This window comes from Schistocerca piceifrons, chromosome X, assembly GCF_021461385.2.
Source record: "Schistocerca piceifrons isolate TAMUIC-IGC-003096 chromosome X, iqSchPice1.1, whole genome shotgun sequence".
NCBI lineage: Eukaryota > Metazoa > Arthropoda > Insecta > Orthoptera > Acrididae > Schistocerca > Schistocerca piceifrons.
In genome coordinates, this window is record NC_060149.1 from 951,511,053 (window position 1) to 951,535,605 (window position 24,553).

Below are 24,553 nucleotides of genomic sequence, written 5' to 3' on the forward strand. Positions count from 1 at the left end.
CATGCCAACAACAACACCATCTATCCAATCTGTTTTTATTTCACTTTCATGTAAAGATTTCTCCACAAAGGATATCATCTGCCATGTAGGCAGTGCAAGAGGAAATTCCACACTCACATTTGGGTAATCAAGTGGATTCTGTGTCTTGTCAGAACCAAGTACAATCAACCCAATTTCATCTTTACCACTGGTAAATATCTGGAAACATATTAAATGGTAAAAATAAGTTTTGTTTATAACAAGTTGTATACCAATAAAAACATCACACACAGATACTCTTTATAAAATTATTTAATTGGATAGATAAAAAATCTACTCACCAAGCAGTAGCAGAACACACACATAAAATACTGTTGTGATAGGCAAGCGTTTGGAGCCAGTGACTCCTTCTTCAGGCTGAAGGTTTGCGGGGGAAGCAAGAAGGGTGAAGGAAAAGGACTGGAGAGGTCTAAGAAAAGGGGTAGATTTTGAGAAAGTTACCCACAACCGTGGGTCATGGGTGACTTACTGTACAGGATGAGAAGGAAAGACTAATTGTTGGGGACTGCATCGGGCAAGATTCGGAAACCTGAGAGCTTAAAGGTGGAAGACAGGGTAATATGCAAGACAGAGATTACTACTAAAACTGTACATGAGTTAATAAGAGTGAGAAGCTAAGTGTATTGTATGCAACAGCTGTGGGAGGGGGCAGTGAAAATAGACGGAAAAGACAATGAAAGATGTAGAAAGCTAAAACAGAGTGAAGCAAAGAGTAATTACAGTGAAGAAAAGCTGAGACAGGAGAAATTAACGTAAATTAAGGCAAGGTGGGTGGTGAGAACCAAGGACATGTTGTAGTGCTAGTTTTCACCTGCGGAGTTCTGAGAAACTGGTGTCTGGCGGAAGAATCCAGGTGGCATGTGTGGTGAAACAAGTGCCGAGGTCACGTATGCCATGTTGTAGAGCATGCTCTGCAACAGGATATTGCGAGTTTCCAGTATATACACTATGCCTGTGCCCATTTATCCTAACTGATAATTTGGTGGTAGTCATGCAGATGTAGAAAGCTGAACAGTGTTTACATAATAGCTGGTATATGACATGTGTCGTTTCGATTTTTCGCCTGATCCGCAGTTCTGGGTGACTTTCCCAAAATCTACACCTTTTCCTGGAACTCTCCAGGCCTTTTCCTTTACCCTTCTTCCTTCCCCTTCAACGCTTCTGTCTGGAGGAGCCACAGGCTCCGAAAGCTTGCCAATCACAACAGTCTTTTATGTGTATGTTCTGCTGCCGCTTGGTGAGTAGTTTTTTTATCTATTCAATTAAATAATTTTATCAATAATTTATTGTTTATGTTGTTATAGTTACTCTTTATAACCTACTTAAAATACATCACGTACCCTCCTCTCCACAATTCTTCGAACACATAGTTTTGCCTTTTGTAAAAAATCACTGCATTTCTGTATAACATACTTGGAGTCAAAGTGTCCAACATCTATTACAATTATAAACAGAAGAAAGAAAGTCATTGTATTTATTGGCAGTATTACGCAATCAAATATTTTGAAAGAGTTCCAGTGGTATAAATTTACAATATCTTACAAATAAATATATACGTTTATTCTTTAAATCAATTCTTAGCAATAACATAATAGTATAAATTACAGAATCAATATAGCCAATTTTAATGTAATGACTGCAATACAAATACAAAATAACAGCGGTAAGTTATAACAAATGAGAGAGAGAGAGAGAGAGAGAGAGAGAGAGAGAGGCATTTAGACAATGTTTCATTACAGTGTGAAACTTATTAGAATTAAAATGAAGCCATAGTGAATTATTACATTCCAAAAATAATAATTATTGTGTTCTTTCACCCCAAAATAATACTTTCATTAGGTAATATATACTTTTAATTTCAGAAATTTTTACAACAGCTCTGGACTTCACTGCCTCGATGAATTTATTACATGTGTCAATGAATGAGGGTTGATAACACTGCTTTAGTCATTCAATTGTTCGTCATGTGATATTCGCAATGTTCTTAATAACTTCTTATGTAAAGTTCCATCATCAAAAAGATAATCTACGTAAGTTTTAAAAGTCGCGAATCTTTAAACAACAACTTGAAAATGGGTATATCAGTATTTTGTAGATTCTAGCATTGCTAGATTTACTTTTAAATTTTAAAGTATATGAGCAGATTGAGCGACTTTCCATCCAGAAAATTTGCTGTTGGCAAGACCTCACTACGAAGAAAAATGGTCTTTCCGGAGTCAAATGCTAAAAAATACATAAATACCAGCATTGTAAGTGATACAAACAGGTATTAAGCAACGGGCATAAATATCGTTCTGCTTGACGAGAAGAAAACTAGGTAGATGAAAGAGTAAATTGGGTGTTCACTTTTCAGTTGAGATCATGTCCCCCATATGTGAAGAAAATAGTCAATATGTAAAGAGAATTACAGATAAAAAGTTTTCTAGAATGAGATTTTCACTCTGCAGCGTAGTGTGCACTGATATGAAACTTCCTGGCAGATTAAAACTGTGTGCTGGACCAAGACTCAAACTTGGTGATCGTAACCCCAGACCTGTGTTGTCGTTTTGGGAGGTAGATCTCGTATCTGGAAAGAGGAGATGACAGTTAGGGTACTATGGGCGAGCAGCTGCCATCAATTTTTGATGGTGCAGAACCCACAATAGTGGAACTGCTGCCTAGTCCAAAGGCACCTGTTACCAGTCTTACCCCACAATAGTGTATCGAATCCAGACGTAATGTCGAAGCTGATAAAAAGTCATATGAGAGATTCCTGTAATCTAGGTGTGACTGCACCAATGCTGCATACAGCCATATCAAAGTAGAGTGGACCACACCGCGGTCGGTGTCGCTGAGGCATAGAAGAGCATTCAGGTGCGACCTACATGTCTGCTTTAGTTGACAAAGACGGGGAAGCCATGTCAACTAGGCATCAAAGACCGGTCCTAAAAAACACAACAGAATAAAAAATTCAGATGCATTACTTTTCAGCACTCCCATGCATATTCTGTATGCAAGAAAAGCTTATGGAGCAGGTTTCTCATTCAGAAATTCTATTTCAGTGTTGGTTGTTTACACGAAGACCGTGTTAAGCATAATGGAAGAAGGAGAAATGTTTATAAGCATTCCAGATTTGGCAGTGGCAGGCTCATGGTCTGCTGAGACTCTGGTTTATTGTTTCACTATATTGCTGCTTGCATTGCTCAGAATCTCATTTTGTGCGAACATAAAATTGGTAGGTTCAGGAGGGCCATGCTAAATGCCTTGCAGGGCCTCAGTAGTGCCACCCAACTAGCACCTGAGAGGGCAGACAAGTGTTCGCTCATGCATACGTGATCCTGCAGTGAAGTTGTGTACATTTAATCAGGAAGTGGGCTTGTATACAGTGAGACAAGTATCCACACAGACAATGTGATGGCATCTGGAGCAGCACAGACTGTCAAGCCCTTAATGCAGCTCTAGAGAGAGGTGAACTGACAGCGGTGCAACTGACAACAATGCCAGACACAGGAATGGCACTGTGTCATCGTATCAGATGAGTCTCGGTTCTGCAACATCGTCACAATTGATGTACTCGTGTGTGGAGGCTCTGATGCCAACAGACCTGGCCAGATTGTACCTGTCATTCTCATGCGGATCCAGCATGTGATGTTATGGTATGGGGTGCAACTGGATACATGTCACAACCTCTGGTTCACATAGCCAGTAATTTGGACAGCAGCCATTGCATTTGTGTTTTGTTAAGGCCTATCGCTGTGCCCTATTCTCAAGGGCTCCGTGATGTTATCTTTTAACAAGATAATGCAAGACTACACATCACCTGAGCTGTACTGAGCTACCTCGATACAGAGAGTGTTCCACTGTTGCCGTATCCAGCATTTTCTTCAAATCTGTCACCTGTGGAGAACGTCTGTTCACTGGATGCCAAGAGATGGCTATGCCACCAGTCGCCAGCCACTACAGTTGATGAACTCTGACATATGACATACAGTTGAGTAGCATGAAATGATGTACCCATGGCTGTAATCCAACCTCGATTTGATATCCAGTGTGATGAGAGCTGTTCTGCTGTTCCAGTTTCAATACTGAAATTCATATATTATTTTTATGCTATCCTAACCAAATTGGACTGTGGTGTCATACAGCATAAAATGGGGAAAAACCATAATGTCGTACAACCCACAGTGGTTTATACAGTGTGCATGGAGACATGGAATCAGTTGACAGTAGCTGGGTAATGGTTCATATTGATTCCCATTTCCCTGTTGCAGTAGGTGATCTCATGCCTCTAATTATTTTTTCATTGCTATCTTAACTTGCATTCTTCAATTCAGTTTATTAACCCTTCTTATCTCTTTGTATTAGGGCAAATGTACAGTTAACTTTTAAGGAATTTGTATTTTCAATTTATCAACTGGAGGTTTGTTTCATATGCAGCAGCAATGTTACAAATTATTTGTTTCAGTTTCTTTAGAATAATTTGCTGTTTCACAGGTGCCTTGAAGAAAATAAAAGATCTCGAAAGTGTCTTAATGACAACCGATGGCCTCATGTTGACAAGACAGCTGGTTGCCTTGCAGAGGGCAGGGCTTGACGGTCTGAACATCAGCTTAGACACCCTGCAGTCCCAACGCTACAACCAGATCACGAGGAGGAAAGGCTGGGAGCGTGTCATGGCTGGCATAGATCTAGCCTTGCAACTTGAATACGACCCTGTGAAGGTATTACTAGTGCAGCTGTCATCGCATGCAGACTTTCATAAGCAAAAGATATAAATCTGTTGTTAAGAATATCAATACAAGAATCACCATTTTAAAGCAGTACGCCCTCACCCTCGCCCCCATCACCGCTCCCACCCTCACCCCTGTCTCCACACTGCAGCTGTAAGTGAAGGAAGGTATATTAAGACAGAAGAAGTAAATTTTTGCTGACGATGCTAACAGTTTCATAGTTTATACAACATAAAAAAGTATGCCTTGCAAGTTTACCAATTAAATATCTTATATTTTCCTCCCAAGAGAGTCTTATGAGACTCAAGATCTTTACAGTTTCTCTTTTTTTCTTTTGTGTCTTTAGTTTAAAATAAATTTCCTCTATTGTGGTGTCGTTTTGAAAAAATACTCGATTGTTTGGAAAAATTATTCTTAATTCTGTAGTCACACTTTCGTTGTGTCTAAGTACTACTGGTTTCAGTAGCAAGTACCAGCATCAGTTCATCTTATTATCAAAAATTTCTTTGCAGAATAAAAGCTGACCACTGTGGCCAAGCGGTTCTAGGCACTTCAGTCCGGAACCGTGCTGCTGCTACGGTCGCGGGTTCGAATCCTGTCTCAGGCAGGGATGTCCTTAGGTTAGTTAGGTTTAAGTAGTTCTAAGTCTGGGGGACTGATGACCTCAGACGTTAAGTCCCATACTGCTTAGAGCTATTTGAACCATTTTGCAAAATAAAAAGCTTCTGTACAACTGCAAACTAGACATACCATTTTCAGGGTGCAGTTCACATCTATTGAAAGCACAACAGTGACCTTTACTTTTAGTAGATAAGACACCTACTGGGGTAAGTGACTTGATGACTGCACACAAGAAGTTGTCATTTATTCCATATGTAGCTACCATGCAGACTCATATTTTGTATTAGTTTGTCCTTACTCTTCCAAAAGGTTAAACCTTGTCTCTGCAGCCACAGCTTCCTCTCTTCAGCAGTTGTCTTCATCTCCATGTGTGAAGAAAATCCCATTCATTGATCATATTGTTTAAGTAGGATGTTCTCAGTCATCCCCTTGTTTTCTTACCTACGATCTTGCCTTCAGAAATGTTTTTTTAAAAGATTATCATCTCCAGTTAAGTGTCCAGTGTATTTTGCTTTCCCTGGCCTATAACTTTCAGTGGTTCTTTCTTCTCTCCTATTTCCTTTAATTTTTCTGTCAATGCAGCTAGTTCTTGTACTTCTCCTCCAGAACCACATTTCAGCAGGTTTGAGGTGAGCTTCCTTTGGCTTTTCTAATGTACAGATTTTGCATCTGTGTGTCAGAACACTCCACACAAAGGTCTTTACAAATATTTTCTTAATGTGGAAGCTGATATGTTTATTCAGTTGCAGCTTCTTCTTATTTTGGAAGGAACTCTTCACCAGTGCTTTTCTTTTCTTGAATGCCTTGAAATATTGATTGTTTTCTTGCAAAATGCTACTGAGATAGTGAATTTCAGTTCCTTTCTTGAGTTGCTCATTGCCTGTTCTTGTGTCAGTCCTACCTCCACCTCCTTTCTTGTCTGTAGCCATAACTTTTGTCTTCTTTGTATTCATTTTTAGCTTTAGTTTTACCACTTCTTGATTTAAGGCCTGAAACATTTTATTTAGTTCCTACTCTGATTTACTATTGTGATGTCGTCAATCTGCAGTGTATATGCATGCAATTAAGTTCCCATATCGACATCATACTCCAAAAACCACTTAACTGTGTGTGGCAGGGGGTACGTCTCATGCCACCAACTGATCCCCTCTGCCTTGTTCCACTTGTGAACAGTGCTTGGGAAGAATGACTGTCAGTACGCTTCTGTATTATCTCTTAACTTCTCAAATTTTCTTCTCGTGATCATTTCGTGAACTGTATATGAGAGAAACTATTATGTTGTCAGACTCTTCTCGGAAACTACTCTCTCGAAATTTGGGTAGTAAATCTTTCCGTGATGCACAACTGCTCTCTTATGGCATCTACCACTGGAGTTGCTGAGCATATCTGTAATGATGTCACAGCGAATAAATGATCCTGTGACAAAACACTCCGCACTTCATTGTATCTTCTTTCTCTCTTCTGTCAGTCCTACTGGGTAAGGACACAGAGGTAATTTACATTCACTTAAGATTCTTCCTGTGAATCTTAGTCTGGCATCTGCTTTTCTATTGCTGTTTTATGTGGTCATTCCTCTTTAAGGTTGCTCTGGATAGTTACTTCTAGATATTTTATGGTAGATTCTGTTTCCAGCAATTTGTCATTAATAGTGTAGTTGTACAGTATTGACAGTATTGGATTTCTTTTCCTGTGTGTGTGTGTGTGTGTGTGTGTGTGTGTGTGTGTGTGTGTGTGATATGTTACATTTATTTATGTGCAGGGTCAACTGCCAGAGCCTGCATCATTCACCAATCCTCTGCAGGTCATTGTGCAAATTGATACTGTCTTCTGTTGTTGCTACTTTCTGATGGACAAGTGTAGTACCTGTGAACAATATTAAGGAGCCTCTGACACTTTCTACTGGATCATTTATATACATTGTAAATGTAATGGTCCTATCGCATTTCCTTGGAGTATTCCAGAAATTACCTTTTGATTCTTGTCATCTTTTCTTTGTTGTTGTTATTACTTCCTTGATGAACATATTAAGGAAGTAAGGTGATAGAAGGCACCCGTCTCTCACTGCCCTTCTGGTTTTTCTTCTTTCATATCTGGTTCAGTACTCTGACTTTTGTATATACTCAAAATTAATCATCTGGCCTTCCACTTTGGACATTACTTTAAGGAATGATGATATAATGGTAATCTGTTTATTAAACAATATTTTAACGATACACTATGCTTTCTGATCATATAGTGGCTTGATGATGGAATTTGATACTGAAATTAGTAATCATTAGACAAAATAAAAGTGAAGCTATAATAAAAGAAAGTAATATTTTGGATCATGTCAGTTGTTGTTCCAAACAACAGCACGTCAGGAATAGGTTCAAATGGCTCTGAGAACTATGCGACTTAACTTCTGAGGTCATCAGTCGCCTAGAACTTAGAACTAATTAAACCTAACTAACCTAAGGACATCACACACATCCATGCCCGAGGCAGGATTCGAACCTGTGAACGTAGCGGTCATTCGGTTCCAGACTGTAGCGCCTAGAACCGCACGGCCACTCCGGCTGTCCAGGAATAGGTACTAAATTATTTGTCCGCTGATGACCTCACAGCTTAGAACACTAAAACACAAATGTTAATTGTTTGTTATGTGCCCTGGTAGAGTTTACAACTGTTTACAGTTCACGATTGGCTGTTGGAGATTGGGCGTTAATCACATAGTGTATTTAGTGCACAGTGCAGAAAAAGGCAGAGTCCAGAAAAGTAAACAAGTGTAAAGGCAAAAGTTTCATGACAGGATGTTGTGTCACCATACTTGGAAGACAATTATAGCCAAAGACAGAAATTTAAAAGAAACTGGCTCCTTTGAGCTGCGGAGACCTAGTCGAGGATTCTCAGTAGATAATTGTTAGCACAGTAGAATTTACAAAGAGACAATGTCAGTTCGTGTGAGGGAATGCTGATTGGTAAGTACCTATCACCTTTCTCATAAAACTCACAATTTGAAGAATACACATCAAGGAAAAGGTTGAAGTCCAAGAGTGTCAAATATAGACAATAATATGGATCATCCAACAGTTTTGCAAAATCCCCAGTTGTACTTACTTTACTTACTTACTTACTTACTTACTTACTAACTTACTCAGATTTGCTGTGTACCATACAAGGAACTGGTTTCCACTAGTTCACTCGATCAGCTGCCACGTTCTCACCTTCCTCCAAGTTTGTGTCCATGCATTGACGATTCATTGAAAAAGTTCCAAGTGTTAAAAGGTCTTCCTGTACATCTATATCTGTCCATTGATTTCCACAACAGTGTTGATTTTGGGATTCTTCCACCTTACATGTGTAGAACATAACCTGCAATCTTCAGTCTTCTTTCAACAATAATTTTGTGTAGGCTGTCTAGACGTCGTATTCTCAGCACTTCATCGTTTGTAACTTGGTTGGGTTAACATCTTCAGAATTCATCTCTAGCATTGTTGGTGAAAAATATGGAGACTGTGTGCTGATTTTACTGACATTTTCCAAGTCTCACACATATAAACGATAAAGGAGTACAGTCAAAGATTTGTTGACATATTACAGACCTAATTGCCATATGGACTGATTTTCCAGTTCTGCTGGTGATTTCTGCATCTGTGACCTCATTATTACATATAAAGCTACCGAGATATGGAAATCTGTCAACATCTTGTAGTATCTTCTATTGCACTGTAATCGGGGAAGAGACGAGTAATTACCACTTACTTTGCACATTCTGTTTGCCTTATCTCTATTAATTTTCAGCCCTACACAATAGGGCATTTAATGAGAAAGCAGATAAAAATTAACTTGATGCCTTCCAAGGAGACGGTCTCTACTAAGTCTCTACTCCTTCAAGTCTGACTATGTAAGTGTAGACCAGACATGGTTTAAATTCAGAGAAATAGTATCGACATCAATTAAGAGATATATACCAAATAAATTGGAAGGATACCAAATAAATTAAAAGGGTGGTGCACAAAATATGTCAAAACTCAGCTGCAGAAGAAATGAAAAAAAGCATGTCAAAGTTTAAAAGAATGCAAAATCTCCAAGATTAGCGATGTTTTACTGAAGCTCGAAACTTAGGGTGGGTTTCAGTGCAAGATGTGTTTAATAGTTCCCATAGTGAAACTTCGTTTTGAAATCTGGAAGAAAATCCAAAGAGGTTCTGGTTGCATGTGTATTACACCAATGGCAAGGCACAACCAATACCTTCACTGCGCAATAGCTGTGGTAATGTTACTGATGACAGTGCTACTAAAGCAGGGTTACTAAACACGGATTTCTGAAATTTCTTCACCAAAGACAACAAAGTAAATATTGCAGTATTCAAATCAAGAACAACTGCAACTGTGAGTAACTTAGTAGTAGCTCTCCTCAGTGTCATAAAGCAGTTATGTTTCTTTCAGAGAATGCTGATACAATAGCTCCATTAGAAATCATATATAGCCACTCATTTGATAAAGATCCATACCTAGAGACTGAAAAGTTGCTCAGGTCACACCAATGCTCAAGAAAGAAAAGAGGAGTAATCTACTAAATAACAGACTCATATCACTAATGTTGATTTGCATTAGGATTTTGGAACATATATTGTGTTTGAATATTATGAATTATCTCAAAGATAATGATTCATTGATAAATAGCCAAGATAGATTCAGAAATATCGACCTTTTAAAACACAGCTAGCTCTTTAGTCACACAAAGTAATAAGTGCTGTCGACTGAGGATCTCAAATTGATTCCATATTTGTAGATTTCCAGAAGACTTTTTGAAACAGTTCCTCACAAGCATTTTCTAATCATATTGTGTGCCTAGGGAGTATTGTCTCAGTTGTGCAACTGGATGTGTGGTTTCCTGTCAGAAAAATTGATGGAAAATCGTCAAGTAAAACAGAAGTGATATCTGACATTCCTCAAGGAAGTGTTACAGACCACCTGCTGTTGCCGATCTACATTAACAATTTAAGAGAGAATCTGAGCAGTCCTCTTAGATGATGCTATCATTTACAGTCTTGCAAATCATTTACTGTCTTGTAAAGTGATCAGATGATCAAAATGAACTGCAAAATGATTTAGGCTACCTATCCATATGATGCAAAAAGTGGTAACTGACCTTAAATAATAAAAATTGTTATGTCATCCGCTTGAGTAGTAAAAGGCATCTACTAAATTTTGGTTACATGATAATTCACGCAGATCTAAAGGCTGTGAAGTCTACTGAATACTTAGGAATTACATTTACAAATAACTTAAATTGGAATGCTCACATAGATAATGCGGTGGGAAAGCAAACAAAAGACTGTGATTTAATAGTAAAACATATAGAAGATTAGGATTACTAAAGAGACTATCTACAACTATACTTGTCTGTCCTCTTTTGGAGTATTCTGCATGGTGTGGGATCCTTACCAGATAGGACTGACAGAGGACATCATTTAAAAGTTCAAAGAAGGGCAGCTCATTTTGTTTTATTGGGAAACAGGAAAGTGCATGCCACAGATATCGCATGTGAATTGGGGTGGCAGTCATTAAAGCAAAAGCATTTTGCTGGAGCAGGTTCTTAAAATTTCAATCATCAACTTTCTCCTCCGAATGTGAAAATATTTTGTTAGAGCCCTCTTACATAGGGAGAAATGATCATTGTAATAAAATAAGAGGAATCAGAGCTTGTACGGAAATATTGAAGTGTTTGGTTTTCCTCAAATGCTGTAGGGGAGTGGAATGGTAGATAAATAGGTTGAGGGTGGTTCTCTGAACCCTCTGCCAGCATTTAATTGTGAATTACAGACTAGCCATGCAGATATAGATAGTGTATATAGGCTTTCAATATTGTGCACTGATTCTCTAATTTTATACATTGCTCAAATACTTTCGTGGCGCTTTGGAGTGACCCCTTTAAAATAACACTTTACCAGTCTTCTTAATATGTATTTTGGTAACCAGGTTGATAAGAAGTTACAACAATACTCTCTTATTACTCCCCAGTTTTGGGTTATATTAATGAACAAGATCGCCGCAGTGTTCCATAACAATTACGGGCTGAAGTTTGCTGCTGATGGAACCAATATGATTTTCTGTGTTTCTGAGCATACAGGTTGTGTACGCTGTTTGGAGTCTGGTGTATGCTGAATCAAATGTTTTTATTGTTGTGATCTTCCATCTGAAGATTGGTTTCATGGAGTTGCCCATGCTAGCTTATCCTGTGTGAACCTCTTCACCTCTGCGTAACTACTGCAGTGTACAATAACTTGAACTTGCTTACTGCAGTCAGTTTTTGGTCTCCTACAGTTGTTACCCCCATTATATTCACAGATGACCACATATTGTGGAAATTGCATATTGTAATGTAGGATGCAATAATAACGTACAGAAAGTTTCTGTTGAAAATTACGAATTATTTAGGAATAAAGGAGATGGCTCACCAAAAGGCAGAAGCACTGTCTCATCGATAGGCACAAGAACAAAAGGTATGTAGAATGAGATTTTCACTGTGCAGTGGAGTGTGCACTGATATGAAACTTCCTGGCAGATTAAAACTGTGTGCCAGACCAAGAGTCAAACTTGGGAACTTTGCCTTTTGTGGGCAAGTGCTCTACCATCTGAGCTATCCATGCACGACTCACGACCCGTCCTCACAGCTTTACTTCCACCAGTACCTCGCCTTCTACCTTCCAAACTAAAAGGTACGTTGCTTGGCGAGCTTCCAGAATGCACTTTCTTTTTCTAGCTGTAGGGAAAACATGCGCGCGCGCACACTCACACACACACACACACACACACACACACTCACATGCGCATGTCTCCTTATGCTGTGGCCGCTCAACTGCCAGCTCTTTACTGGTCCACGGTGAGTGTTCTGGAGTGAGGTGGGGCTTTAGAGTAGGGTAGGATGGGGTGGGTTGAGGCAATGTGAGAGATGGAGAGAGATGGGAGGGGTTTGGAGGGAAGCATTTAGTGGCTCGTGGGAGAGTGGGGAGCCATCTGTGGGCTAGCTAGGGGTGCAGGTAGAGGGGTCAGGCGACAGACAGCTGGGCACTCATAGACTAGGGTGTGACGTGAGATAACAGCACACAACTAGCTGATTTGGGTGGGGGCGAGAGGGGGGGGAGCGGCGTGTGTGTGTGTGTGGGGGGGGGGGGGGGTGGCAGGGGGGCTGGGAGTTAACTTGGATTTAGGCCAGGAAGCAAAGGATGTGCTGTAAGTATGGCTACGAAAGTTGAGTATTCTTAAATAAGATCAGCTGGTGCCAATGTATTGGAAAGTAACTGGCACACAAAGTGCAATTGTGGCTTCTTTTTCTTTATGAATTTTGAATAGTCTGCAGAGCAAATTGAATTAGGAGGATCAGGCATTTGTGTGGGTCTAGGAAAGTAAATTGTAGAGCCAGATAAAAGGCGCGCAAGACAGGAGGGGTACTACTACTCATCACTGCTGTATCGTGCTACTAGTACGTGTCAGCGTGAGTGCACCGAGAGTGGTGTTGCCGTACATGCGTCTTTAAATTGGTCACCGACTGATCATTGCAGGCTGGCTGCTGGATTCCGTCTCTGGGAGCCAAGCGTGCGGTGCGGTCCCTGCCGTGCCATCTGCTGATGACTCGCACATATATAAGTGTGGAACAGTGCTGACTGACTCTCTGTGTGATTCTAGTTTGTAATGTGCACATCAGTGTTCTGTGTCTTGTTGAGTCCTTAGAGGCATATTGTTTGGAGGTTATTATTAAAGCCATATTTGTGCGACTTGGATCACACTTCAGTATTTATTTATTTATTTAATTATTTATTTATTTCTTGTTCCATAGATCCAGTTAGTGAGTCAATCACAAGGATATAGAACGTGTCAAATTGTACAGGTTTCAATTTAAACTTACAATAAATACAAGGGCAATTCAATGGCAAATTGTACATAGTTTAAGTAAGACATACTATAAATACAGTAACAGATACACTGTCAGCTAGACAACATAACAACCGTTTGACAGAAAAAGGAGTTTCAAATAAAGGTTAAAGATAAGAGCACAAAGTTAAATCAGATATTAGGCCTACAAGAGTAAATACATGCACAGCCAATCTGTTGTTGCAAAAAGTGTGCTAATGCCCAAATGCACAATAAAATCAATTGAACTACTTCTAGACACAATAAGTTTAGTGATGGTATACATTTTATTTCAGGTATTCATCCACAGTATAATAAGATTTCTCTGTCAGGTAATCTTTGAGAACTAGTTTAAATTTTGGCAGTTCTGTATGAACACATTTGATATGTAGTGGTAGAGCATTGAACAACTTAATGCTGGAGTAGTAAACTCCTTTTTGTACCAGAGTGAGACGTTTCATTTCTAAATGTAGATTGTTTTTGTTTCTGGTGTTATAACCATGGAATTTACTGTTGTCTTGGTAGATGGAATAATTTTTGCACACAAAGGTCAGCAAGGAAAAAATAAACTGTGAGGCAGTTGTTAGGATACCTATCTTCTGAAACAAGTGCCTGCAAGAGTGTCTTTGATGGACCCCACACATTATTCTGATTGCTTTTTTTTGGATGGTGAAAACTTTTTTGCAAGTGGTTGGTTCCCCCAGAATATGATAGCATATGACATCAATGAGTGGAAGTTGCCAAAGTAGGCAACCTTAATAGAGTCAACTTCAGCCACTGAAGAAATTACCCGTAGTGAAAATGTTGCCGAGCTAAGTTTTTTACATAGATGAAGAATGTGAACTGACCAATTACATTTACTGTCTATGTAAGCACCCAGGAATTTTGTGTCTTCAACTTTCTGTATTGGTTGATCTCTACATTTTATGTCAATTTCATCGGGATTACTTTGTGATGTATGGAATCTCATATAATGAGTTTTATCTGCATTGAGTGAGAGACCATTTGAGGAGAACCAATTTAAGATGTCATTAAAAACAGTATTTGTAGTTTTTTCAAGATCATCATCAATCAAATCGTCAATTAGAATTGTGGTATCATCGGCAAACAGGGTAAATTTGCTGTTTGTCTCAGAACAAAGAGGAAGATCATTAATAAAGATGAGGAAAAGCAGTGGGCCCAAAACGGAGCCTTGAGGCACACCAGGGTAAATTTGCTGTTTGTCTCAGAACAAAGAGGAAGATCATTAATAAAGATGAGGAAAAGCAGTGGGCCCAAAACGGAGCCTTGAGGCACACCACACGTTATCGTGCCCCATTCAGACGAGGCAGGTTCTCCAGAAGAGCCATTTAGCATTACAGTCTGCTTCCAATCCTGTAGATATGATTGTAGCCACAAGCCAACAGTACCACCTAAACCATAGTATTCTGCCTTTTTCCAAAGAATTTGGTGGTTTACACAGTCAAAGGCTTTCATAAGATCGCAAAAAATACCCACTGGAGACATTTTTTTGTTAATGGCTTCCAGAACTTGGTTGCTGAAAGAGAATATTGCCTGTTCACTACAAAGACCGGCACGAAAACCAAACTGATTTTTGCTTAAGATACTATGGTAGTTGAGATGGTCTACAATCCTCCTGTGCATGAGTTTTTCTAGAATTTTCGAGAAGGTAGTTAATAGGGATATTGGGCGATAGTTTGTAACAATGCTTTTATCCCCTTTTTTAAAGAGAGGAATCACTACAGCCAACTTAAGTCTGTCAGGGACAATCCCATCTTGTAGGGATGCATTGTATATGTTGCATAAGACGGGACTAACAAATTTATAACAGTGTTTCAGTATTTTACTAGAAATATTGTCCACACCAGCAGAATTTTTATTTTTTAATGATCTAATTACTCTTATGACTTCGCTTACAGTAACTGGAGATAAGGATAACTGTGGGATTCTGTTGCTAATAGCTTTCTGTAGGAGGGACAATGATTCTTCCATGGAACCATTACAGCCTGTCTTCTCTGCTGCTCTCAAAAAGTGGTTATTAAATATTTCTGCAACCAACTCAGGTTTCTTAATGATACTGTCCCCTGTTTTAATCTCTACCTGAGACATGTTCCCTGTTGTCCTGCCAGTTTCCCTCTTTATTACATTCCATATAGTTTTAATTTTATTTTCTGAGCTTTCAATTTCTGATTTTATGCACATATTTTTAGATTTATTTATAACCTTCTTGAGAATGCTACAGTAAAGTTTGTAGTGTTGTCGTTTCTTTGGATCATTACAAGTCCTGAGAGAACTTTATAACATCCTCTTTGTTCTACAAGATGTTGTTATCCCTGTAGTGATCCAAGACTTCTTGGCATTGCCTATATGACTATTTCTAACTACTTTTTTGGGAAAGATGGACTCAAATACAGACATGAATTCATTTAAAAATGAATTGTACTTTTTGTTTACATCTGTTTCCCTATAAACTCGGCTCCAGTCTATCTATTTTAGGCTATCATTGAATTTTTTAAGGCCCTGTTCATTTATTATCCTAAAAGATTTCCAAGAATGCTCGGAACTGTTGCAGACACTGATGTAATTGAGCCTAAGCAATTGACCACCATGATCAGAAAGGCCAAGGATTGGATGTACAGTGATCTCATTCCATGTAGACTTATCTATAAATATATTATCTATCAGACTTTTACTGTTAACAGTAACCCGAGTTGGGAAATCTACTATTGCCATCAGATTATAAGACTCCATTAAATGTACTAAATCAGCTTTACTATTGCTCTCATTTAGGAAATCAACATTAAAGTCACCAGAAATTATCAAGTTCTTGGACTTTGAGTACAGTATGGATAATGAAGAATCTAAGTGCTTAAGAAATACATTCAAATTCCCTGAGGGAGATCTATACAGTGCTAACACTACAGCCGTGAAGTCATTTACAGTAATCTCAACACCACATACTTCAATTTGTTGCTCTATACACTGGCTCTTTAAATCTAATGCATTGTAAGATATGTTGTTTTTTACATAAATTACCACTCCACATTCTTCCATGATGGTTCTTGAGTAATGCGCTGCCTGACACACAGTATTACTTGGTTAGTACATCACCACAAACATATGCACCGGGAATGTACATCCTTTGACAGTTTGTTATGTCTCTCTCTTCTAGGACTGACATGGTAGCTGCCTTGCATTTCTTAATGACTCTGACCTTGTCAACCACAAACCGAATCTTAGTACAGTCATGATTTCCCTGAAGAGATTACATGACAGCAGAGACTTGTAAAATTGTGTTACCCATTTCTCTAGCCAGTGAAGATTCATTCTATACCTTCAGATACAGTGTCATGTAGGAGTAGAACAGCAAGAAATACGGAGCTCCTCTAACAGTAATGACAGTTTATCACCTCCCAACACTACATGTGCCAATGTTTCAGTGCATTTTTGAATATGTTTGTTAACAGATTCATCAACACAACAAAAATTTACGATCTCAGTAACATCTTATTTCTTAACTCATACTTTACTATTCATCAGAATCTTCATTGCTGCTCTTTGATTCGTCAGAGCTCCCTGCTGTACTTTGTTTTATTTCATAGTTAGAATTAGTTGAAATACCACCTACCGTATTTACTCAAATCTAAGCCGCACTCAAACCTGAAAAATGAGACTCGAAATAAAGGAAGGAAAAAAAAAATCTTGAATCTAAGCTGCACCTGAAATTTGTGACTCGAAGTTCAAGGGGAGAGAAAAGTTTTAGGCCGCACCTCCAAATCGAAACAAAGTCGGTCCATTGTAATATGAGACACAACTTAGGTCGAATGATTGACGATACAGCTACAGTAGTTTGGTTCGAGTCGTAAGCTTAGCAGTTAAGCTTTACCAGGTAGCCTTTGCTATGCGTCGGGCGCTCCGTCCGTATTTATACTGGTACCCTTCCTTTTTCACATGCATCGTCTGGTTTGAATCGATTGCTTATTTTGCTTTGATCTGATAAGTGCCGTTTTCCTTGTTATAGGCGTTTATGTCACTCTAAGCTGAAAATGCATTACTGTACTGTGTCATGCATTGTTTGTCGCATTCTGATAGTGCGTGTTTGCGGACTGTCGTCGCTCGCGGCATATCTTGCTTTTGTGCACGCTACCGCCGCCTACAATTAAAAAAAAAAAAAAAAAAAAGAGAGAGAGAGAGAGAAATCATCTCATTAGCGGAACAATGGCAAGAGACTACTATTTCTTGTTACTTACACTGCTGCTTTCTTTGATAATGATCAACAAGAACCAAATAATAGACTGCGTATGATAGAACATGTTCTGAACGAGAGTTAGGCGAAAATTTTTCTCCATTTGAAAATCTTTGCGGCCGCTTCTTTAGTACATCAAATTCTGCACAGAAATTAGAGTCATCTTAGATTTAAAAATCTAGTCAGTTGCCGTGCTTCATTTCTGACTGTATCACTATTAGGCATAAGAATAATACGAATATAAACATGACACGATACGTATATTCTTCCGCGTTTGCTGTTGTCTCACTCTAGTTTCGTAGTTTATTAGGCAGACAGGATTTAAATAAGATAGCAGCAAACACGAAAGAATACGTGGCAAAATGTTTATATTCGTATTACTCTTATGATGAAGAGAATACTGCATGTGATTCACATTTCATCAGGTTCCTATTAGCAACCATCTCTTCTCACAGGTAGGAAAAATTTCAGAACGTAGAGTTGGCCATATTGACAAACATCCCAAACAGTCTTGCCAGTCGGATTTTCGTAATACATTGAAGTTCTGCTACATTCGAAGATGAACAATACGGAATTTGTATTTACTTCGTTGGATAATGTATGAAAATTGTCTTCCACCTTTTTTTTTTAATTTATTTACTGACGCAGAGGTTTTGGCGCCAGTATTTATCTTTGTGCCTACGAAGCATGCCTGTGTAGCGCTACATATATTCGACGGCAGAAGTTAGTTGTGGCAGCACCTACCGACATTTTTCAGAACTTCCACTTGCTTTGCACTCAAATCTAAGCCGCAGGTGGTTTTTTGGATTACAAAAACCGGAAAAAAAGAGCGGCTTAGATTTGAGTAAATACGGTACATCCTCTCCTTTGGATTCAACTTCTTAAGTATTATCTTTCAAGTCAACACCTGCTAATCTGTGAGACCGAAATGATGAGCCATACTACTCTATTTCACTGTGCCTGTTTGTTTCATTTGTATAACATTTTATTCCATCATAGATGCTGCACTTACAGTTTCATATATGCATTGCAGCAGCAGACACAATAAAAGTAGCAATCAGCAGTGCTTAGTTTGTTGAATGGGTAAAAAATATGCCATTGTCCCAGTTCCACATATCCCCAAAATTTGATTCTGCCAAATTCTGTACTCTCTGAAATCGAATGTTTAATCCAAAGATGAAAGTGAACAAGTTTGATGCAGTATTGCTAATATTGTTTATTACTCATCTTGGTGAATGAAATGCATACCATGTCCTTTATGAAAGGTTTGCAGAATTAATGCACATACCAGTTTTCTAAAAACTTACATTGAGATTGTGCTCTCCTCCCTCTTGTACAAATTAGTAGAGCCCTTCGGATTACTCCACAATATGCCTCTTGGCAAGGTGGTAACGACAGTATTATCAAATGATAGATTGGCACTCACTGTATAGTGTAGATGTTGTGTTGCAGGCAGGGGGAAAAAAAAAAATACACCACCTATTAAACACGTAAGCTTTTGATGCAACCCCCCCCCCCTTCCCACACACACACACACACACAAACACACACACACACACACACATGCGCGCAAATGCAGATCACACATACATGACCACTGTCTCTGGCTGCTAGGGCCAGACTGGGAGCAACTGCGCATCATGGGAGAAACAACGGTCCTGTGTGTGTGAGTGTGTGTGTGTGTGTGTGTGTGTGTGTGTGTGTTTTGTCCACTTTGGAAGAAGACTTTCTGATCGAAAGCTTATGTGTTTAGTAGTCTTTTTTGTTGTGCTTGTCTGTGACCTAACATCTCCTGTATACAGTGAATAGCAATGTATCTTTTTTATAATATGGTCATTATTTCAGCCTAGATTTTCTATTGTTTGTTTCCTTTTAAGACCTTATAAAGACAGTTACTGACAATTTCTTTTTTCTTATTGGTGAAAAGTAAAACCATATGGGGGCCAGACGTAGATTGTAAATGAATATGGAATAGAGTATTTTTATTTTCCCTGTATGCAGTGTCAATAACGTCACCTCACACACTTAATTTCTGGCAGCACCTCCTTCTCAACACATGACTGTCCCCCACCACCTCACCATAGTCTTCAAGTAATATCCTATAGCACTTCTGGGTGGACAAATAGATGAAGGATGTAGTTTAAAACAGTATAACTAAACTTAAAAGTCAAACTGCCCTTTTACAGAGACTGCCATCATTATTTAAACATAATAAACAACATCAAAACAGTCAAAAGATTTTTTTTTTTCAAAAGAGCAGAAAATTGTAGTGAAATTCATGAAAGGATTGTTTTAAATTGTTATATCTTAAATCAATAAGTATGTCAGCATTTCCCAGGATTTTCTGGCTTAATTAAGACTAGGTCATGCCACCACAGTGGTCAGACAGTGGACCTGCCTTCGAGAGGACAACGGACCCGAGTCCCATCGGGCCATCAAAATTTGGGTTTTCCTTGATTTCCCTAAAGGATTTAAGACAAATGCTGGGATGGTTCCTTTGAAAAAGATGACATTCGGCTGAGAAAGCTAATTTCTGTGGCACGTCTGATGACACAGTGCTGGTGGAAGCACGAGTATTTCAGAGCACACCATTCATTGCACATTGTTAAACATAGGGCTCTGCTGCTGACAACCCCCGTATGTTCCCATGTTGACGACACTGCTGAATTACAATTTCTGTGGCTCAGGAGCATTGAGATTGGGCAGTGAATCAATAGAAATGTGTCATCTGGTTGAATCATTCGTGTTTCGCATTACACCTGCTTGACGGTTTTGTGCACATACACCGTCAACAGAGTGAATTGGTGCTTGAAAGGTGCACTTTGCTACAGACTTAGGCCAGTGGGAGCAATATTATGCTATGGAGGACATTCACCTGGTCTTCTGTGGGTCCTGTGGTAGTAACTGAAGGCTCCATAACAGCTTTGTTCTGTGTGAACATTATTGTGCACTGTCCACACCCTGTCTCTAATGAAGGTGACATGTTTCAACAATATGACTTTCAGTGTCACGAGGCCAGAATCAAATTCACCCCTTCTGAATCTGATGGAATACATCTGTGATGCTATCAGATACCAGTTCTGCACCCAGAAACCACTGATCTCCAATTTATGGGAATTACATGACCTGTGCTTAGACATGCGGTGCTGCATAATGCTGGGAACATACCTCACATAATGCTGGGAACATACCTGAAATTTGTTGAACTTGTCCCACACAAAATCACTGCTGTATTGTGTTCCAACAGTGGACAAACACATTATCAAACAGGAGGTCATAGTGTTTTGTCTCATCAGTTTATATATTCAATGCTTGAATGAAAGGTGTGCTCTTTTCCTTTTTTCTGCCATTGCATGTATGTGTAAAGCAGGATGTTCTACCATTTGGGTTTGTTTATATGAAGGCTGTCAGTATTACCACCTGCACAAATACTAAATGCTCCTTTTGTGAAGACCTTTTATCTTGAGAAAACTTTTAACTTTGTTTCACAAATGGCAGCACAGTTTCAAGAAAGCTTCTTAATTTAATGTAATAGTTAAAATAATACCTTTAGCAAAAGATGTGTGCGTTGGAGTGGGGAAAAAGATTGGAGATGTATGTAGTTTAATTTTCGTAAATTGTTAAGAAGGTTAACAGCTTGGCATGCTAAGATAAATTCAGACATTCTCCAAAAGGAGAGAAAAAGATTAATTTAACAGAATCAGTGAGGTATACAAATATAACAACAGACTTGTAGAACCATTATTTTGTAGGTTAGATTAGATTAGATTCAGCTTTTGTTCCAAGACCCAAAACGTGAGATGATTCTCATGGGTGAGTAACATGCCAGAAAGTATAACATAAAAAATATAAAACATTTGAATACCCTGATCATTTGTCAGGAGATTGTCAAACTAGGTGAATACAATACAAACTGGAACAGCTAATATTTTCAGAATTGATACGCTGTCAGACTGAAATATTGTTATGCACTATTAATAAATTTATCAAACAAAAAGTACATAATCTTGACTGTTATGACAAAGTGCTCTCAGAACTGAAATCTAACAGACATTCTTATTTAAGCTGGCCTAACAGCCACTGTTAAGATATTCATCTATAGAGTAGGATGAGTTGCCTATCAAAAAGTCTTTCAAACTCTGTTTATACCATGCTTTATCTGATACCAAGTTTTTAATGGTGTCTTTCTTCCACAGATAAATTGTGTTGTAATGCGAGGTTTTAATGAAGATGAAGTGTGCAGTTTTGTGGAGTTAACAAAAGAGAAAAATGTTGATGTAAGATTTATTGAGTACATGCCTTTCAGCGGCAACAAATGGAATGATGGGAAGATGGTCTCATTTAATGAAATGCTCCAAATAATTAGAAAGCAGTGGCCTAATTTTGAACCTCTTCCCAATGGGCCCAATGATACCTCAAAGGTACATGCAGTATTACATATGAACATACATTGAAAATAATTTAATGTTTATGACTTACTACCAATCACAAGAATACTTCACATCTGCTGGTGGTATGAGAGATGGACTGGTTTAGTTACATATTTCTCATCCCATTCAGTAAGTCTGTCCTGGCCTGGGTTTCTCTGCAGCTTTTCTGCAACTCTCCCCATTTCCTAAACCTTGACAAGCCTTTTCTTTCTTCCCTTTTCCTTCCCCTTCATTGTTTCTGCCAGAAGAAGAAGCCACTGGCTCCGAAAGCTTGCACATTTCCATAACTTTAAGGGGAGTTAGAAGGGGAAAACATTCTTTTTCACTTTTTTGGGTTTTTATCTGATTATAAAATTTGCAATTTTCCAAATAAAATGATATGTATATTACTTATAAACTTGCGTGGGAAGTATTTTATTTTATTTTCTAAAATATAATCTACACCAGTTGAAAATGTTAAAATTTTTACATGCATTACTTCAAGACCTAATAAAATCGGTAATTTTTTATATACAGGGTAGACCATTGATCGTGACCAGGCCAAATTTCTCACGAAATAAGTGTCAAACGGAAAAACTACAAAGAACGAAATTTGTCTAGCTCGAAGGGGGAAACCAGCTGGCACAATGGTTGGCCTGCTATAAGGCACTGCCATAGCTCAAACTGATATCAACTGTGTTTTTTAAAATAGGAACCCCATTTTTTATTACGAATTCGTGTAATACGTAATATCTTAGAAGAAAGATTAAGAAAAGGCAAACCTACGTTTCTAGCATTTGTAGACTTAGAGAAAGCTTTTGACAATGTTGACTGGAATACTTTCTTTCAAATTCTAAAGGTGGCAGGGGTAAAATACAGGGAGCGAAAGGCTATTTACAATTTGTACAGAAACGAGATAGCAGTTATAAGAGTCGAGGGACATGAAAGGGAAGCAGTGGTTGGGAAGGGAGTAAGACAGGGTTGTAGCCTCTCCCCGATGTTGTTCAATCTGTATATTGAGCAAGCAGTAAAGGAAACAAAAGAAAAATTCGGAGTAGGTATTAAAATTCATGGAGAAGAAATAAAAACTTTAAGGTTCGTCGATGACATTGTAATTCTGTCAGAGACAGCAAAGGACTTGGAAGAGCAGTTGAATGGAATGGACAGTGTCTTGAAAGGAGGATATAAGATGAACATCAACAAAAGCAAAACAAGGATAATGGAATGTAGTCTAATTAAGTCGGGTGATGCTGAGGGAATTAGATTAGGAAATGAGGCACTTAAAGTAGTAAAGGAGTTTTGCTATTTGGGAGCAAAATAACTGATGATGGTCGAAGTAGAGAGGATATAAAATGTAGGCTGGCAATGGCAAGGAAAGCATTTCTGAAGAAGAGAAATTTGTTAACATCCAGTATTGATTTAAGTGTCAGGAAGTCATTTCTGAAAGTATTCGTATGGAGTGTAGCCATGTATGGAAGTGAAACATGGACGATAAATAGTTTGGACAAGAAGAGAATAGAAGCTTTCGAAATGTGGTGCTACAGAAGAATGCAAAAGATTAGATGGGTAGATCACATAACTAATGAGGAATTATTGAATAGGATTGGGGAGAAAAGAAGTTTGTGGCACAACTTGACCAGAAGAAGGGATCGGTTGGTAGGACATGTTCTGAGGCATCAAGGGATCACCAATTTAGTATTGGAGGGCAGTGTGGAGGGTAAAAATCATAGAGGGAGACCAAGAGATGAATACACTAAGCAGATTCAGAAGGATGTAGGTTGCAGTAGGTACTGGGAGATGAAAAAGCTTGCACAGGATAGAGTAGCATGGAGAGCTGCATCAAACCAGTCTCAGGACTGAAGACCACAACAACAACAACATAAAGAAATATGAATGTTTTAGTTGGACCACTTTTTTCGCTTTGTGATAGATGGCGCTGTAATAGTCACAAACGTATGTCTCATAATTTTAGACGAACAGTTGGTAACAGGTAGGTTTTTTAAATTAAAATACAGAACGTAGGTACATTTGAACATTTTATTTCGGTTGTTCCAATGTGATACATGTACCTTTGTGAACTTATCATTTCCGAGAATGCATGTTGTTATGGCGTGATTACCTGTGAATACCACATTAATGCAATAAATGCTCAAAATGATGTCTGTCAACCTCAATGCCTTTGGCAATACGTGTAACAACATTCCTCACAACAGTGAGTAGTTCGCCTTCTGTAATGTTCGCACATGCATTGACAATGCACTGACGCATGTTGTCAGGCATTGTCGGTGGATCACAACAGCAAATATCCTTCAACTTTCCCCACAGAAAGAAATCCGGGGACGTCAGATCCGGTGAACGTGCGGGCCATGGTATGGTGCTTTGACGACCAATCCACCTGTCATGAAATATGCTATTCAATACTGCTTCAACTGCACACAAACTATGTGCTGGACATCCATCATTTTGGAGGTACATCGCCATTCTGTCATGCAGTGAAACATCTAGTAGTAACATTGGTAGAACATTACACAGGAAATCAGCATACATTGCACCATTTAAATTTCCATCGATAAAATGGGGGCCAATTATCCTTCCTCCCTTAATGCCACACCATACATTAACCTGCCAAGGTCG

The 24,553-nt window shown here is 38.7% G+C and overlaps 1 protein-coding gene across 1 annotated transcript in view; it reads left to right on the plus strand.

Annotated features, from left to right (window-relative positions):
- The first annotated feature begins 4,228 nt into the window (after positions 1-4,228).
- The window catches only part of LOC124722799 (molybdenum cofactor biosynthesis protein 1-like), a 38,022-nt gene continuing 17,697 nt past the window's right edge, over positions 4,229-24,553 (plus strand). The window contains exons 1-3 of the mRNA XM_047247931.1: positions 4,229-4,252; positions 4,524-4,739; positions 21,707-21,931. Coding sequence (XP_047103887.1) covers positions 4,229-4,252; positions 4,524-4,739; positions 21,707-21,931 — 465 coding nt within the window. The remainder of the gene's footprint in view (positions 4,253-4,523; positions 4,740-21,706; positions 21,932-24,553) is intronic.